General features: G+C 44.9%; 1 protein-coding gene and 2 non-coding genes across 6 annotated transcripts; 2 read left to right on the plus strand and 1 right to left on the minus strand.

Annotated features, from left to right (window-relative positions):
* Positions 1-477: 477 nt before the first annotated feature.
* On the minus strand, positions 478-12,205 carry Sirt4 (sirtuin 4). 4 transcript variants are annotated; one of them, XR_007210442.1, is made up of 5 exons: positions 7,275-7,304; positions 3,551-4,048; positions 1,967-2,261; positions 1,656-1,874; positions 478-773 (listed from the first exon to the last, which is right to left on the minus strand). XR_007210442.1 is itself a non-coding variant. In XM_048342842.1 (4 exons), exons 2-4 carry the CDS (start codon positions 4,045-4,047, stop codon positions 1,722-1,724), a joined length of 945 nt encoding a protein of 314 aa, XP_048198799.1. In that variant the 5' UTR covers position 4,048; positions 12,190-12,205; the 3' UTR covers positions 1,547-1,721. The 4 variants fall into 4 exon arrangements, 2 of the variants coding, with proteins under 2 accessions (XP_048198799.1, XP_048198798.1); XR_007210443.1 differs by having other exon boundaries at positions 1,610-1,874; XM_048342842.1 differs by lacking the exons at positions 478-773; positions 7,275-7,304 and adding an exon at positions 12,190-12,205 and having other exon boundaries at positions 1,547-1,874.
* LOC125349827 lies at positions 11,677-11,817 on the plus strand. Its single transcript, XR_007210625.1, has one exon. It is a non-coding gene; the product is annotated as a U4 spliceosomal RNA (small nuclear RNA).
* Positions 12,206-12,485: 280 nt separating the features above from the next.
* Positions 12,486-12,626, plus strand: LOC125349826. The gene has a single exon (XR_007210624.1). It is a non-coding gene; the product is annotated as a U4 spliceosomal RNA (small nuclear RNA).
* The last annotated feature ends 6,153 nt before the right edge of the window (positions 12,627-18,779 follow it).

Raw genomic sequence — 18,779 nt, forward strand, 5'->3', positions numbered from 1 at the left:
TGTGTGTGTGTGTGTGTGTGTGTGTAGTTTTGGGGCATGAACTCAGGACTACAGCACCCAGCTTTTTTTAGTTCTTTTTAAAAACGTGTGTGTGTGTGTGTGTGTAAATGGACTACCCATATACCTGGTGTGTTAGTAAAAGTGATTATTCTTTGATTAATTTTAAAAATCTAACTTAAACCAGGTTCTGGTGGTTCATGCCTGTAATGCTAACTACTCTGGAGGCTGAGATATGAGGATCATGGCTTGCAGCCAGCCCAGGCAAGAATGTCTATAAGACTCTTATGTCCAGAAAACCAGAAATGGCACTGTGGCTCAAAGTGGTAGAGTGCTAGCCTTGAGCAAAAGAGCTCAAGGACAGTGCTGGGACCCCCAGTTCAAGCCCCACAATTGAAAAAAAAATCCAACTTATGGCATTGTTCATTTTGCCAAAAAAAAGATATCAAAATGACTCAGTTAAAGACACAACTGTTTGGAATTATAAGTCAAGTTATTTCCTTCTAGCTCTACTTCCCAAATTAGGGAAATCTCTTAGCACTGCAAAAACCATGCCAATCCACACATTTCCCAGGCTGTTTCTTCTGCCAGGTGACATAAGAAGGTAATGAATGCAGTTTTCCCATCAAGAACAGTAGCTTCTTTGAAAGACTCTCTTCAGGGGTTGAATCTCATCTGTTCAAAGATAGGCTGGTGGAGAGATGGTAGCTTGCTTCCCTCTACAGCTTGCAGTGAGCTTGGTTTAGTTGAGGGAAGGGGGCTGAATCCTGAGTGATCTGAAAAGAAATGGAAAAAAAAAAAAAGCAAAACATCAATGCCATGGTAAACTCAGAATAGGGTGGGAAAAATAATTGTTAACATCAGCTACTCCATTCAGAAAGTGATAACACAGTGAGATCATGGGGTCATGGGAAGATATATACTAAATATACTGAGCAAAAGCAGAATATAAGTTGGGTGCCAGTGTCTCTCTCCTGTACTCCTAGCAACTCAGGAAGCTGAGATCTGATGATACAAGTTCAAAGGCAGCCCAGGTAGGAATGTCTGTGAGGTTCTTATCTCTGATTAACCAGCAAAAAGCCAAAGTGGAGCTGTGGTTTAAGTAGTAGAGTACTAGTGTTGAGCAAAAAAAGTTCATGGACCTGAGTGGCCAGGCCCTGAGTTCAAACCTCTGGGACCTGAACAACAAGAAAAAAGCCAGAAGCTCAAGTAGCAGAGTGCCAGCCTTGAGCAAAAAAGCTAAGAGACAGGCCTTGAGTTTAAGCCTCAATACCAGCATACACATAACATACACACACACACCTTTAATTAAAATGAATGTTGTTTTAGCCAGGCACTGGTGACTCATGCCTATAATCCTAACTACTCACTCAGGAGGCTAAGATCTGAGAATTGTGGTTCAAAGCTGGCCGGGGCAGAAGAGTCCCCATGAGATCCTCATCTCCAATTATCCACCAGAAAACTGTGGCATTGTGGCTCAAAGTGGTAGAGCTCTAACCTTGAGCAAAAAAGCTCAGGAACAGTGTCCAAACCCTGAGTTGAAGCCACACAACCAAACAGAAAAGAAAAGAATACTAAGAAGCCCAGAACCTTCGTCTGGTTAACCTCTTACTACTCCCAATCTGGTGGAAATCAATACGTTAGCTATCTGAGAAGACCTTTATCTTCAGCAGCTGGATTCAAGGGAAAGTTCCAGTTGTAGGCTCCGGAAGATCAGGCTGTAGTCAGTGTGGAACTATTAAAGGCAACAACTCTCCACAGCGAGAATTCAGTTTCAGACATGCCAAATCATCCGATCGTGTGGGCCCAATATTCAATATGGCTATTGGTAGCTTCTTCTCCTGGGCAGTGAGAATAAACCTGTAACCAGAGTACACCTGTCCAGGCAGAAAACAAAGTCAGATCCAGGAAAAGCAAGCCCAAATAAGAGGAAGCAAAGGGCAGTTACCACCTTGACAGGGTCAGGTACCTGTAGAGAAGATCCTACCACCAGCAAGGAATCGGCTTCCCTCACACGCCTGTGCACAAAATCAACCTTATCAGGGTTCACCGTGTCACCGAAGAAAACAACATCTGGTTTCAGAGGGCCTCCACACCGCACGCAGGGTGGGACCTGAAAAGTCTGGACCTGCTCCTCCGTGAGAAACACATCTCCATCAGGAGCCACGCCTTGGGCCTCAGCGCTCCAGCTAGGGTTCAGGTCTTGGAAGCGCTCCTGCAGCACCTCCCGAGGAGTCTGCTCACCACAATTCAGGCAGAGGACCCTAAAAACCAAACATGAAACCTGCTGATTACTGTGTCCTTGGGACACACAAAGCTGCTGAAGTGCTTGGTCCCCAAATATTTTCAGCCTCTCTTATCACCTTCCCTTCCGGACACCCACACTTTTCATTCTCCCTCCCTTATTAGGTATCTTTTTTCTTTTTCTTTTTTCTGTCTGCCTTATGGCTTGAACTCAGGGCCTGGGTGCTGTCCCAAAGCTCTATTTGCTCAAGGCTAGCGCTTTGCCACTTTGAGCCACTTTGAGTGCTTTATAGAAGAGTCTCATGGACTTTCCTGCCTGCCTAGCTTCAAACCACCGTCCTTACATCTCAGCTTCCTGAGTAGCTAGGATTATAGGCCTGTGCCACTGGCATCTGGCTAGGTTCCTTTTTTTTTTTTTTTTTTTTTGTAATGATTTCCTGTTTCCTTACTCCCTGCTTACCCTTCTGTTCAATTATTTTATTGTGTGTGTGCTGGTCCTGGGACTTGAATTCATGGCCTGGGCTGTCCCTTAGGTTTTTTGTTGTTGTTGCTTGTTTTTGTTTTCACCTCAAGGCTAGTGATCAACCACTTGAGCCACAGCTCCACTTCTAGCTTTGTTGGTAGTTAATTAGAGATAAGAGTCCCATAGAGGGGCTGGGGATATAGCCTAGTGGCAAGAGTGCCTGCCTCGGATACACGAGGCCCTAGGTTCGATTCCCCAGCACCACATATAAAGAAAACGGCCAGAAGCAGCGCTGTGGCTCAAGTGGCAGAGTGCTAGCCTTGAGCGGGAAGAAGCCAGGGACAGTGCTTAGGCCCTGAGTCCAAGGCCCAGGACTGGCCAAAAAAAAAAAAAAAGAGTCCCATAGATTTCCCTGCCTGGGCTGGCTTCACACCACACACCCCCACCCATGTCCTCTTTTGTTCACTTCCTGAGTAGCTTGAGTTACAGGTATAAGCCACAAGCTCCCAACTCTATCTATTAGATTGCTTTTGTCTTTAACAGCAAATGCTTTAAATTTCCTTGGTACCCAACCCAGTGTTGTTGTTTTGCTCCCGCTCTATTCTTCACCTCTGTAATGACCAATATCTTTTCTGTAAGACATTTTTCTTGGTCTAGGGGCATAGGTGAGCAGCAGAGCACGCACTTAGCATTCATGGGACCTTAAGTTGCATACCCAGCACAAAACAACAACAAAAAAAACTCATGCTTCCCACTGGTTTCCATGCCAATGCCCTCTGCTTTCTCCCCTCTCCCCTGAACAGATCACAAACCATTTCCCACTCCAGTCAGGCCCACTTCCTGCACCTGTGCATGCACCCATGCAGTTCCGTCAAGCGCTGATTCCCGGCTTTGGTGTGCAAAGCGTCCACATTTTGAGTCACCAACCAGTGCAGCTTTCCCTGTTTCTCCCAGTTGCTCAAAGCCCAGTGTGCAGGGTTCGGCTGGTGGGCTGAGAACTGAGGCCAGCCCACAAAGTTTCTTGCCCAGTACCGCTGGCGGATGGGAGCACTTCGTACAAAATCTACATGCTGGATCGGTCGCCGGTCAGTCCGAGCATACAGTCCCACCTTTTCTGACCTGTAGTCTGGGATTCCTGACTCAGTGGAGATTCCTGCCCCGGTCATCACTAGAAGTTTCTTGGACAGAGTGATGAAGCGTTGTAACTCTTTGACCTTCCTAGGGTCCAAAGGAGGACTTGGTGGTACAAATAATCCCATGGGTCCATGCGAACAAGGTCGGCTGAGTTTTGTGATCCAGCGGCCTTTTGTTGACCTGTAAGTCAACCCGCAGGTCATCTCCATTCTAAAGAAAAAAGAAACCTCCTGTGAGAAGCTGGGTTGTGCAAAGAGAAGTTACCCACCAACTGATGAATGGATAAACAAAATGTGGTCTATCTACACTGTGGAATGTCATTCAGCCATGAAAAAGACAGTCTGATACACGCTATGTGGATGGATACCGAAAAAACTATGCTAAGAAGTCAATTATAATCTGGCTGCAGGTGACTAGCTATTCAGGAGGCTGAGATTTGAAGATCATGGTTCCAAACCAAACTGGGGCAGGAATGAGAGGCCCTTACCTCCAAGTAACCAGTGAAAGGCCAGAGTGGAGCTATGGCTGAAGTGGTGGAGCACTAGCCTTGAGTAAAAAACCTCAGGGACAGTGCCCAGGCCCTGAGTTCCAGGCTTAGGACTGGCAAAAAAAAAAAAAAAAGTCAGTTATAAAAGAACAAATGTAGCTCTACTTATATGTAACGTCCAGATTCTGGACATTACAGTGCCTCACATCTATAATCCTAGTTACTCAGAAGGCTGAAGCCTGAAGATCAAGGTTGGAAAACAGCCCTGGCAGGGGTTGAACAGGGCTCTGGTGGCTCACGACTGTAATCCTAGCTACTCAGGAGGCTGAGATCTAAGGATCGAGATTCAAAACCAGCCCAAGTAGGGAAGTCCATGAGAGTCTTATCTCCAATCAACCACCAAAAAGCTGGAAGTAGAGCTGTGGCTGAAAGTGGTAGAGTGTTAGCATTGAGCAAAAAGAGCTCAGAGGCAGCACCCAGACACTGAGTTCAAGCCCCATGACTGAAAAACAAAAAAAGAAAGAAAAGAAAAGGGGTTAGGAATGTGGCCTAGTGGTAGAGTGCTTGCCTTGTATACATGAAGCCCGGGGTTCAATTCCTCAACACCACATATATAGAAATGCCAGAAGTGGTGCTGTAGCTGAAGTGGTAGAGTGTTAGTCTTGAGAAAAAAAGAAGAAGCCAGGGACAGTGCTCAGGCCTTGAATTCAAGCCCCAGGACGGGCAATAAAAGAAAGAAAAGAGCCCTGGCAGAAAAGTCTCCTAAGACTCTCTCCAATTAGCCAGTAAAATGCATATACATACGTGTGTATGTATATATATCGTCCATACCACCCTATTTCATACCAGCCTAAGCCAAGGTTATCTCCCTGATACCTTCAGAGCCTATATCAGAATTGTATTATGTCAGTTACCAAATGGAAATCAGCTTCAAATAGCCACAAATCTGCCAAGGCTTCTATATCTGAGGGAAACTTTATATTCTGTGAAGACAAAATTGGGGTAGAGAGGGGAAGAAAAATGGTAAAAGCAGCATTCCAACATAACCCTGTTCTGTGTCTTTCTGCAACTTTTGGTTGTTCAGAACTGATAACATTTCTGAGGATCATTGAAATGGGCTAGGGATGGAGCTTAGTGATGGATCTCTTGATTAGCCTGTACAAGGCCCTGGGTTCCTCCCCAGCATCACAAGATTTAAAACAAAAACAAACAGACCACAACTTTTTTTTAAACTTGTGACTGTAAGAATTCGTTAATACTTTTGATTAATATTATCTGGGGGGACTATTACTGTTATAAATATGTTGTCCAAGAACCACTGGAATGACAATGACAGACATGAAAATAAAGAATTGTCTCAGCAAAGCAAAACTTCCTTCTGCAGAAGTGTCCACCACTCAGCCAAAAATCTAGCAAGCAAGCACATAGAGGAGGCAGGCTGCTCCCTGCTCCCAATTTACCCCTAATACAGCAGGCCCAACCCCTCTGCTCCCAGTGGTTGAGTTCAGGTTCACAATCAGCTTGTGATTGGTTACTTTGAATAGGGAAAATGGACTTACATAAGGCAATTTTGAAATAAGACTAACAGTACAGAAGTAATCTAAAAATATACGGGCACCCTAGGCTATTCTGTTTTTTAATTAAATTTTATTGACAAGCTGATGTATAGAGGGAGTACAGTTACATAATAAGGTGGTGAGTACATTTCTTGTTATATTTATTATACCCTCCCTCATTTTTTCTTTCCCTTCCCTAGTTCAGGTAAACATATATACAATATACAGTGTACCAAAATCATATACAGTACCTAGGCTATTCTTCAACAATCTGAGGTGTGTCTTAATTCCACTTTGGAAAGAAACAAGTTTAAGACAAAATTTTACATTTTCAAACCCTTCCCTGGGCTGGGAATGTGGCTTAGTGGTAGAGTACTTGCCTAGAATGCATGACGCCCTGGGTTCAATTCCTCAGCACCACATAAACAGAAAGAGCTGGAAGTGGCACTGTGGCTTAATGTGGTAGAGTGCTAGCTAGCCTTGAGCAAAAAGAAGTCAGGGACAGTGCCCAGGCCCTGACTTCAAGCCCCAGGACTGGCAAAGTAATTCATCTTAGCTTTAACAAGTGCCCAGTCACCAGGCCAGTCATGCAGGAACATTTAAGCAACACACTTTGATAGATGGAAAAGACCATTTTTTGACATTACATAAACCTACTTCCTATTTTATAAATATGAGTTTTGTTTTTTGGTTTTTGGGGTTTTTTGCTCCCTAAACTAAGAGAAACACATTTGAATTCCAATATGTCAGGTTTCCTATACACACACACTAGCACCACCCAGGACAAGGGGTTGAGCCAGGGGCCTCTCACATTTTAGCCAGTGCTCACCTCCTGTCGAGTTTCATGAGGCTGTTCAGACATTCCAGGCTTTTGATTTTACATATGTAATTAAGCACAACACACACACACACACACACACACACACACTTTTATTTCTTCATTTCCTCCATATTATCTGTTTACTCTCCATTGCAAAATTTTGCCACTGGGACACAGACAAAAAAAAAACCCTGCTTGACAACTTATTTAAAATAAGACTTCGGTATATTATTTAAATTCTCTGTCTCTGTCTCTGTCTCTCTCTCTCTCCCCCGCTTCCCTCCTCCTTCCCTGCCCCCCTCCCCCCGCCTTATATGCAAACTTAATTTTATGCTTGGCCTTCCAAACCCGAGTTCAGGACCCCAGCTTAACATTGCACAATAACATTGGAATAGCTAAACATAATCCAAAGGGCCAGGGAAACAACGACCATCTTCCAGATCTTCCCCTCCCCGCCGCAAGGACAAACAGGAGAAATGGACTTCCTTACAAGAAATTCAGGATGACCAAAAAAAGAAAAGACAGAAACTCAGGATGACCAGAAAACGTAGAGCTCGCACTAAATATCCTTACCTTCCACAATTTAAGGCACGCCTCACGCCACACAGCTACAAAAGCATTTCGGGAAATGTAGTTCGCGAAGCAGATATGCTGCAACTAAAACTACAAGTCCCATAATCCCATGTGTCGCCTGTTTGAGGGACCTGGGTTATGACAGAGCGCCCCCTGTCGGTCATTCCTGGTCAGAAGCGGGAACCTTGGTTCAGAATGTACAGCTCTCACCTGAGCCAAAGATACAGTCTCTTAAAGAGAGAAGCGACAGCTTAAGTACCAACATACTCAAGCAAAATTTTGGATGCAAAATAGCATCTAAACAGCGTTATCTTAAGAATATGCGCCGTCTTAGGGGCTGGGAATATGGCCTAGTGGCAAGAGTGCTTGCCTCGTATACATGAAGCCCTGGGTTCGATTCCTCAGCACCACATATATAGAAAAGGCCAGAAGTGGTGCTATGGCTCAAGTGGCAGAGTGCTAGCCTTGAGCAAAAAGAAGCCAGGGACAGTGCTCAGGCCCTGAGTTGAAGGCCCAGGCCTAGCAAAAAAAAAAAGAATATGTGCCATTTTAATAATAGATCTATAGCTGATCCATCTTTATCTTTAGCGTTTAATGTTGTATTGGATACACAGAATCAAGTTCCTTGCCGTGGGTAAAATAACCTTGTAGTGGGTTGTAAAGAAATACAATAAGGGGCTGGGAATATGGCCTAGTGGCAAGAGTGCTTGCCTCCTACACATGAAGCTCTTGGTTTGATTCCCCAGCACCACATATATGGAAAACGGCCAGAAGGGGCGCTGTGGCTCAGGTGGCAGAGTGCTAGCCTTGAGCGGGAAGAAGCCAGGGACAGTGCTCAGGCCCTGAGTCCAAGGCCCAGGACTGGCCAAAAAAAAAAAAAAGGAAGAAAGAAATACAATTAGGGGCTTGGAATATGGCTTAGCAGTAGAGCGCTTGCCTAGCATCCATGAAGCCCTGGGTCCAATTCTTCAGCACCACATAGACAGAAAAGCCCGAAGTGGCGCTGTGGCTCAAGTGGCAGATTGCTAGCCTTGAGCAAAAAGAAGTCAGGACAGTGCTCAAACCCTGAGTTTAAGCCCAGGACTGGAAAAAAATAAAGTTACAAATATCTGAAAATTGGGTGCATTACATTGAATAGGAATAATTAAATATTATCAATGCACTCACTAATGCACTCACCCCCTTGACTTCTTCAATGTTTTTGTTAAAACAACAACAACATAATGGCTATTTTTCACTTCCAGAAATTCTGATCACTGGGGAAAAAATGTTTACTAATTTCATGCTTGTTCCTGGTTGTACCAAGTAAGAACTGCTACTCTATAGTATTGCTTTTGAAGTAGGCCATTGACTAATATATGTTTTAGAACATAATTGAACAGAACCCTTGAAGGCAGCCTAAGGACCTTTGTTCCCTATCTCAGAATGAACTGAAAAGGTTAGCGATATAGAAGGTCCTAGGTTCCATCACCCCTCAGAAATGTTTGTACCTTTTTTTTTGTTTGTTTTGGCCAGTCCTGGGGCTTGAATTTAGGGCCTAAGCACTGTCCCTGGCTTCTTTTGCTCAAGGCTAGCACTCTACCACTTAAGCCACAGTACCACTTCTGGCTTTTTCTGTTTATGTAGTACTGAGGAATCGAACCCAGGTCTTGATGCATACTTGGCAAAAACTCTACCACTAAGGCACATTCCCAACCCTGATTGTATCTTTTTAAAAAATATATGTAAAAACCTTATAGGTTTAATATAAAATAGGTTTAATATCAAAATATTGACATTTCAATATTATATGAAAAATTCCTAACATATTTTTTTCTTTTCACCAGATGCAATACACATCTTTCTGTGGACGTGTATTCTAGGAATACAGAATTCTTATTGGACAGCTGGTGACACATATAAATTTCCTTGATAGTACAGCAGGGTTCATGACTCAGGTGGCAGAGCAACTAGCAAGGGAGAAGTGTTGAGTTCAACCCCTAATACTGACAAGACAAAAGAAAAAAAAAATCTGATAGTATAATGACCATCCAGTAAAGACATTCCCAAAAGCTGGACAGTTTCTTTGAATCAATTTGATTACTTTAGATTATTTTACATTGACCCAATATTTTTTCCAGCTGGCTATCCTACCCTACCAGTTTAGGCTGTGTCATAAATTTAAAACTAATCTATTTCATATCAGCACCAAATATCCTTTTTTTTTTTGCCAGTCCTGGGGCGTGGACTCAGGGCCTGAGTGAGCACTGTCCCTAGCCTCTCTTTGCTCAAGGCTAGCACTCTACCACTTGAGCCACAGCGCCACCTCTGGCCGTTTTCTATATATGTGGTGCTGGGGAATTGAACCCAAAGCTTCCCATATACGAGTCAAGTGCTCTTGCCACTAGGCCATATTCCCAGCCCAGCAACAAATATCCTTTAAGAACCTAATTTTCATATCTAGATGATAAGCATATAAGTGTTCACAGAGTAATTCTTTGAGCCTTTTGTGTTTGATTTTTTTTTTTGAGTGTCACTATGTAATCCAGGCTGGTCTCAAACTTGCAACTCTCCTGCTCAACCTTCTCAGTGGTAGAATTACAGATGTGTACTACCAAGCCCAGCCATGTTTGAATTTTTTTTACAATAAAATGTTGAAGGAAATGTTATATTCTCAGAGACTGCTGTTTAAATTTTAGTAAATAGAAAAGGTCAAAATCAAGTTATGTTGGAGAATATAGTGCAAGGAGAAAAGAAGTTCATAAATGAAGTTAGGGGTTTCAAACAGCTAATTGCCTGTGTAAAACAGGCAGTGAGGGAGAAAATTGCTTTACACTGCATATTTGTGCATTTCTGTGGACATAACCTTTCAGCCTTTTTCTGAATTAAAGTTTTCCCAGAAAAGCTCTGGATGTTGGTCGATGGCAGAGGCCCTCATATAGCAAGCAGAAGCCCAGCACCAAAAGGAAAAGAAAAAAGGTCACAGAACTTTTTTGAAATGAACAGAATTGCCACATGATCCAGCAACATCACTTCTACTTAAGGATCCAAAAGAATTGAAACCAGGAACTCAAACTGGTACTATACACCCATAGCAACACTATAGCCCAAAGGAGAAGAAAGCACTGTGCACAGCGCAGGAATGAATGGATAAACAAAATCCATTCAACCATAAAAAAGGAATGAGATCTTGACACACATCACCAGAGGATAAGACATTAAATTATTATAAGTGAAATAATTCCTCCCCACTCCCCAAAGACCGGATATGGTGTCATTTCATTTATGTAAAATTTCTAGAGCGACCAAATTATATAATAGGGTAGTGGGTCGGTGGCTGGGCTAAGAGGTGAATAAATAGGAGCTGAAGTTTAATGGTAACAGGTCGGCTGGGCGCTGGTGGCTCATGCCTGTAATCCTATCTACTCTGGAGGCTGAGATCTAAGAGCTCACAGTTCAAAGCTTGCCCAGGCAGGAAAGTCTGTGAGACCATGATCTCCAATTAACCACCAGGAAACCGGAAGTGGTGCTGTGGCTCAAAGCGGTAGAGTTAGAGCGGTAGCCTTGAGCAAAAGAGCTCAGGATCAGCGCCCAAGACCTGAGTTCAAGTCCCAAGACACCAAGGAGGCGCGGGGTGCGACGGGTGGGGGGGGGGGAAGGATAAGATCAAAAAGGTTTTGGAGTTGAATCATAAGTGATGGTTGCGCAGTAATCTGACTATATCAAATGTCACCGAATTTACCCTTACAATGTTTAAGTGTGTGTGTGTGTGTGTGTGTGTGTGTGTGTGTGTGTGTGTGTTTGCTAGTCTTGGGGCTTGAGCTTAGTGCCTGAATCTCAAGGCAAGCGCTCTGCCACTTGAACCGCAGCGCCACTCTCGGCTTTTCCTGAGTTTACTGGAGATAAGAGTCTCCTTTCCCGCCTTGGGTGGACTTTGAATCACAATTCTCAGATCTCAACCTCCTGAGTAGCTAGGATTACGGGCCTGAAACTCCAGCGCCCGGCAGAAATGGTAAGCTTTGTTACATACACGTTTGTATTTTAATCAAGAGCAGCAAAAAAAAAAAAACCCAAAAACCCAAAACAACACTTTGGAGAAAAGAGTTACACTGCGAAACCCGAGCCTGCAACGCCAGTCTCCTCTCCGGGATCTCCCTGTCAATCTTCCCTCTCAGTCTTTACATTGAAGCCTATTAGCATGTGTCCCTCCCATAGTGCTTTGCATCATTCTCCTCCTAAACCTAGTGAGTAAATCACAACCGAAAGGCTTATGTATTTTCAAAAGTTCCATGTCCGATAGTGTTTCACGGCGTTATTTTTCAAACAGATAATAATGGAAGCTTTTTTCCTATAGACTTAAATTCGCCTTTCTGTAATAGGGATCTCCATTGCTGGGGATGATGACCAGGAGGTGGTGCTCTTTAGCTTTGCGCAGTGGCAGTATCGTAGCCAATGAGGTTTATCCGAGGCGCGATTATTGCTAATTGAAAACTTTTCCCAATACCCCGCCGTGACGACTTGCAATATAGTCGGCACTGGCAATTTTTGACAGTCTCTACGGAGACTGAATAAGCAAGGTTTTAAAATCAGGATTTTCTGTTTTTGCTTTCGTAAATTGCACCGTGGCTCTAGTCTTGTGGTTTGTGCGATATGGTTGTTTTTATTCCGAAAGTTCTCCAGCTTTTGTTTGTTTTTTGTCTTTTTTTTTTTCCAGCCACGGTTCTCAGGATCTAGTTTTCATCCCAACGCGGTTTCTTTTTTCTAACGCTTGATGTTGGAAGTTGGAACGACTTCCCTTTTGAAGTTATAAAATCCACCTTTTAAGAAATCACCCCATAGTCACACACCTTTTAAGAGATCACCCCATAGTCACACCCACTGGCCCACCACCCAAACACACTCATTTGCCATCTCTGCCGCAGGTTCATCTACTCACCCAGGCTCGCGTTCTGGCGTTTGTTCTGGAAGTCTTTAAAAAAAAAGTCACCTCTATGACGTCAGTCTAATTTGCATAAAATCCCCATCATCCTCAGCGATCGGCCCTCCAGTTCCCAAATCGGAATGTATAGCACCATATAACCCAGTAATAAAGAACTCCCCATGCCAATGAGCGTAGACAGGACCACTAAAGTAGAAAAAGCTCTATAGGAATCAATGTGTGTGTAAGTAACTCACCCTCATTGTAAAGGGCGTTGTCATCCCTGGGAGGACAGAGTGAGGCATCCGTTCTTCAGCTTTGCGCAGTGGCAGTATCGTAGCCAATGAGGTTTATCCGAGGCGCGATTATTGCTAATTGAAAACTTTTCCCAATACCCCGCCATGACGACTTGAAATATAGTCGGCATTGGCAATTTTTGACAGTCTCTACGGAGACTGAATATTCTCGGTCCACAAAAACAGGTATTTTCAGATCTAGGTAGCTCAAGTGAGGAAAAAAAGCCGACCCAGTTGCCGGTATTCATTTCGGTCCCAGCTATTCAAAAACCTCTGAACTGCGGTTTTAAAACCAACTCAGGCTGAAACGTCTTCGAGTGTCTCGTATCCACAAAACGGGAAGGTGCTGCCGCCTGATTTTCAAGCAGTAGATCGCTAAGGCCTTGAGCTGAAAAAGCTCAGGGACAAAGCCCCGGGCCCAGAGTTCAAGCCCCAGGACCGAGAGAAGAAAAAAAGAGAGCCCAGTTACAGCCTGTATTAGGTACTGTCCGGATGCCAACTGAGGACAGTGCTTGGAAGCCAGCAGAAAAGTCTTCCTAAAACTCCCATCTCCAGTCAACAACTCAGAAAACGGCAGTGGAGCCTGTGGCTCAAGCCGTAGAGCCCTTAACGGTAGGAAGCAAAAGAGCTCAGGGGCAGCTCCCAGTTCCCTAGTTCAGGCCTCATGACCGACAAAAATAAACCATTACAACCAAATAAATACTCAAGTAACCGTGAAAACGGTGCAGGTTCACTCAGGTCCCTTCCCCTGCTGTGGTGGTGGTGGTGGTGGTGGTGGTGGTGGTGGTGGTGGTGGTGGTGGTGGTGGTGATGTCAACAAGATCCGCAAATTCTACGGGTATTGGAAAACATACCCAGCAGGCCTAAGTCCCTCCTCTGTAAAGAGCTCATGGAGAACAAGGGAGGGGTAACAATTTTAACAAGAAATGTACTCATTACCTTACCTTATCTCTGCCTCACCCTTAAAATAAAATTAACATAAAAAGAGCTCATGATCTGGAGAGAAACCACAAACAACTCAATAAACTGGATAATTACAGATTATTTCAGTGTTGTGAGGATAAAGAAGGAGAGATGAGGAAACCATCCAGGAAATTAATTGAGCACTCACTAGGTACCTGGTTCTGTGCAAAATGCTTCATTTGGTATTTGTTTTATTCCACTCAACTCTTGCAAAAACCATCCCTTCCCCTCCCTTAGCATTGAGGATTGAACCTGGTGTGTGTGTGTGTGTGTGTGTGTGTGTGTGTGTGTGTGTGTGTGTGTGTGTGTGTGTGTGTGTGTGTTCTGCTAACCTAGGGCACTGTCCCCATGTCCCTAAACTGAGTAGCTAGGATTACAAGCATGAGCCATCAACACTGGCTACCTCATCCACTATTAATGATGCTGAATGTGAGCAACTGTTTAAGATACTAACTATTCTCTATCTATAAAAGTACAAGCTTGGGCTGTGAATGTGGCCCATTGGTAGAGTGCTTGCCTCACATACATGAAGCCATGGGTTTGATTCCTCAGCACCACATATATAGAACAAGCCAGAAGTGGCTCTGTGGCTCAAGTGGTAGAGTGCTAGCCTTGACAAAAAGAAGCCAGGGACAGTGCTCAGGCCCTGAGTCCAAGCCCCAGGCCTGCCCCTCCCCCCCAAAAAAAAGGCCAGGTTTCCCTAAGTAATCAATAATCTGTGGAATAACCTTTGGCATAGAAACCATTTGACACTCTAGCCTTTTACTTGCCACAGCCTCTCCCCAAGCCACTTCCTGATCAGGCATCAAGATACAGTCAAAGGCGGATGCAGTAGTACACATCTGTAATCCTAACACCTGGCAGGCAGGTGTTCCTATTGTGTAGAAGTGAAAATTCTACTTTTCTTGTGGGGGTATAGTTTGCGCAATGACCTGGGAGGGAAATTTCCAAGGCCCTTTCAGTTAAAGGACATGGAGAAAATCAGGTCAAATGATTTAGGTGCTTGCTTACTTTGGGGACATAATTTAGAGGGGTCCCAAAAACTTAGTAATGAAGATAAATGCTATTTTTATGTATAGTGGAGCTAGTGAAGACTAGGTACAAGCCACTAGCATCTGGCAACTCAGTTTCCTTTTTTTTTTTTTTTTTTTTTTTGGCCAGTCGTGGGCCTTGGACTCAGGGCCTGAGCACTGTCCCTGGCTTCTTCCCGCTCAAGGCTAGCACTCTGCCACTTGAGCCACAGCGCCGCTTCTGGCCGTTTTCTGTATATGTGGTGCTGGGGAATCGAACCTAGGGCCTCGTGTATCCGAGGCAGGCACTCTTGCCACTAGGCTATATCCCCAGCCCTCAGTTTCCTTTTTTTAACTAAAAAAATTGACATTTCATTATTGTGGAATTGTTCTTTTTATTTTTTGGTGCAAGTCTGGGCTTGAACTCAGGACCTTGGGGTACTGTCCCTGAGCTACTTCCACTCAAAGCTAAGTGCTTTATCACTTGAGCCACAGCACCACACCACTTTGGGCTTTTTTTTTTGCCAGTCCTGGGGCTTGACCCCAGGACCTGAGCACTATCCCTGGCTTCTTTTAGCTCAAGGCTAGCACTCTACCACTTGAACCACAGCACCACCACTTCCAACTTTTTTCTGAGTAATCTATTGCACATAAGAGTCTCACGGACTTTCCTATCTGGGTTGGCTTCAAACTGTGATTCCCCAAATCTCAGCCTCCTGAGTAGATAGGGTGACAGGCATGAGTCACCAGCACCCCACTATTTTATTTATTTATTTTTATTTATTTTTTTTTTTAGCAGTACTCAGGCTAAACTAGTTGCTCTGCTTGCTTGTTCTACATAACACTTCAGCCACATTGCCAGCCTGACATTTGCTAGTTAACTAGAGATGAAGTCTTGCAGACTTTTCTGTCTGGGCTGGGTTCGAGCCATGATCCTCTGGATATCAGCCTCCTGAGTAGCCAGGATTGCAGGTGTGAGCTACCTAGACCTGGCAACCTTCGGTGCTTCCATGTAATGCTTCCATGTAACGCACTAGGCAAGGGAAGGAGGAGGGCAACTCTAACTAACCTACTCTTCCAGGCAAGAGAGTTCAGATCCAGCTGGAGAGTTCCTCCAGCTCTTTTCCTCACCGTCAGGTGGTATGACTAGGTGAGACAATCCGTATTTCAGAGGGAGGAGGGATTTGGGGCCCATCCCAAAATGTCCCTCTCTTCACCACCATGTATGGAAGTAGCCTCAGATGTCCATACCCCTGATGACACTCAATCCCACTGGGCTCACTGCCTCCAGGCTGGAAGAGCCTGCCTCTGAAGGCGATCTCCGTAGAGAAAGGCCTCCACATGTCCCCAGACAATCTGCTCAGTGTTTAAACACTGTGGCCTGTTTGAAAGAACCATCAGCTTCTGGGTTAAAAATATCCCACACCCAAGGGGCCTATAGTGTCTGTCTTAGAACAAAGCTGCCTCACAGATCCCAGACTTCTCCATCACTAGGGAAATTAACTGAAGCCAATTGCTTGTCCTTTTCCCTTAGCACTTTCAAACCAGACTTTCAGGGCACGGGTGGTTCATACCGTCTGTAATCCTAGCTACTCGGGAGTCTGAGATCTGAGGATCATGATTCAAAGCCAGCCAGGGAAAGAAAATCCCACCACCACCACCACAGAAGAAAAGCCAGAAGTAAAACTGTAGCTCAAGTGGTAGAGCACTAGCCTTGAACACAAAAGTTCAGGAACAGCACCCAGGCCCAGATTTCAAGCCCCAGGACCAGCAAAAACCAAACACACAGAAAGCAGACTTTCTGAGCTCTGAGTCCTGCCTCCATGATTGTCTAGCTGTGTCACCCCATGCCATTTACTTAGCTACTCTGTAGGGCCTCAGGAAGGGTAGTTGTAAATGGAGTCTTGATCATTTTTTTTTTCTTTTTTGGTTGGTCATGGGGCTTGAACTCGGGGCCTAGGAGTTATCCCTGAGCTCATTTGCTCAAGGCTAGCACTCTACCACTTTGAACCACCAAGCGACTTCCAGTTTTCTGGTGGTTCACTGGCAATAAGAGTCTCATGGAGCACAGCACCGATGGCTCAAGCCTGTCATCCTAGCTACTTAGAAAGCTGAGATCTGAGGATCACAGTTCAAAGCCAGCCTGGTCAGGAAAGACCATGAGACTCTTTTTTTTTTTTTGGCCAGTCCTGGGCTTGGACTCAGGGCCTGAGCACTGTCCCTGGCTTCTTTTTGTTCAAGGCTAGCACTCTGCCAGTTGAGCCACAGCGCCACTTCTGGCCATTTTCTGTATATGTGGTGCTGGGGAATTGAACCCAGGGCCTCATGTATATGAGGCAAGCACTCTTGCCACTAGGCCATATCCCCAGCCCCCCGACCATGAGACTCTTATCTCCAATGAGCCACCAGAAAACCAGAAGTGGTGCTGTGGCTCAAAGTGATAGATTGCTAACCTTGAGCTGAAGTGCTCGGGGACAGCGCCCAGTCCCACAGTTAAAGCCCTACAACTGGCAAAAAAGAAAGAATCTCATGGACTTTCCAGCCCAAGCTGGCTTTGAATCGTGATCCTCAGATCTCAGCCTCCTGAGTAGCTAGGATTACAGGCATGAGCCACAGGTGCTTGGCAAGTCTTGACCATCTTTCTTTTCCTTCCTTCCTTCCTTCCTTCCTTCCTTCCTTCCTTCCTTCCTTCCTTCCTTCCTTCCTTCCTTCCTTCCTTCCCTCCTTCCGTTGCCAGTCCTGGGGCTTGAACTCAGGGCCTGGGCACTGTCCCTGAGCTTCTTTTGCTCAAGGCTAGCACTCTACCACTTGAGCCACATCATCACTTCTGGCTTTTTCTGCATATGTGGTACTGAGGACTTGAACCCAGAGCTTCAGGCATGCTAGGTAAGCACTTTACCATGAAGCCACATCCCTAGCCCCTTGACCATCTTTATCTCAGATGTCCTCTACCCTGGCTGTGTTGTGTTTTTTTTAAGTCTTGATGCCCAAACTGCATTCCAGACCAATTAAATCAGCATGTCTGGGGATTTGGTCTGGGGGAAAAAAAAAAAAAAAAAAAGAAGAAGACAAAGAAGAAAAGCTTCCCAGGAGACTGTAATATATCTCCAAGGTGAGGCCTAATGTTCAAGAAACGGTGTGAAGTTTCAGTGAGATAACACAGGAAAAGTGCCAGGATGTATGTCATGGCCTGCTGGTCTGTCACAGACTTAAGTGCTCTGGTGTGGAGCTGGGGAAGTTCAGGTGGTGGTCAGGGGAGACTTCCTGGAAGAGGGTGTGGGTGACTGAGGTTTAAACAACTGAAAGGAGATACCGAGGACAGAGAAGATAGGATGGATTTTCACCTCAGAAGCCTGAGGGTCTGTGAGGGAATGCGGATCATTCTGGGTTGGGATGTAGTTCAGTTGTGTGGTATGTTCTTTACAAGCTCACAGTCCTGGGTTCCATCCCTAATATTGGGGAAACGGAAAGGGTGGTTCTTTCCTGTGATTGCAGCTGAGAAGCAGGGAGGAACAGGGAAGGGAAGAGGCACCGGGCCCTGGATCCTCTACTGAAGTCCTGGAAAATCACTGAGTTAATTCTGGTGTCATAAGGTGTTTAGTAGGACAGTAACCTGGGCTATGCTTGCCCCAAATTCAGGAGCAATTAAGACCTTTCCAAAACATGTATTGCCAGGGTGTGGCATGGCCCCCAGTTGGTGAGCTGGGCACATCTTCAGGCAATCCTGGCTCCAGACTCTTCATTGCCCTGTGGTGCAGCCAACATTTTTTTTTTTTTTTTTTGGTCAGTCGTGGGGCTTGAACTCAGGGCCTAGGCACTGTCCCTGAGCTCTTCAACTCAAGGCTAGCACTCTATCACTGGAGCCACAGTGCCACTTCAAGTTTTTTGGTGGAGATTCGAGGTAATTGGAGATAAGAGTCTCATAGAGGGGCTGGGAATATGACCTAGTGGCAAGAATGCTTGCCTCGTACACATGAAGCCCTGGGTTTGCTTTCTAAGCACCACATATACAGAAAAGGCCAGAAGTGGCGCTGTGGCTCAAGTGACAGTGCTAGCCTTGAGCAAAAAGAAGCCAGGGACAGTGCCCAGGCCCTGAGTTCAAGCCCCAGAACTGGCACTGAAAAATAAAACAAAAACAAACAAAAAACCTAGAAGAATTTTACAAAAGACTAAATGAGGTTAAATATGGAAGACTTGGGTTGGGGCTGTAGCTCAATGGCACCTATCTTAGGTTCAATTCCCAGCACCAGAAAGGAAAGAGTAAAAAATTATTGTGCTTCCTATTTGTTAAAATGTTCTTGACACTAATTGTCATTTTATATCATTAAATTAAAAATAA

The sequence above is a fragment of the Perognathus longimembris genome, chromosome 3 (genome assembly GCF_023159225.1).
Source record: "Perognathus longimembris pacificus isolate PPM17 chromosome 3, ASM2315922v1, whole genome shotgun sequence".
NCBI classification, from domain to species: Eukaryota; Metazoa; Chordata; class Mammalia; order Rodentia; family Heteromyidae; genus Perognathus; species Perognathus longimembris.

Excerpts from the sequence above, each read along its gene's own strand:
- Sirt4 (XM_048342842.1), bottom strand. The coding sequence starts at position 4,047 with ATGGAGATGACCTGCGGGTTGACTTACAGGTCAACAAAAGGCCGCTGG. Across the intron at positions 2,262-3,550 it reads CTGCATGGGTGCATGCACAG|GGTCCTCTGCCTGAATTGTG; the intron begins GTGCAGGAAGTG and ends TTTGGTTTTTAG. Across the intron at positions 1,875-1,966 it reads TGGTAGGATCTTCTCTACAG|GTGTACTCTGGTTACAGGTT; the intron begins GTACCTGACCCT and ends CTGCCTGGACAG.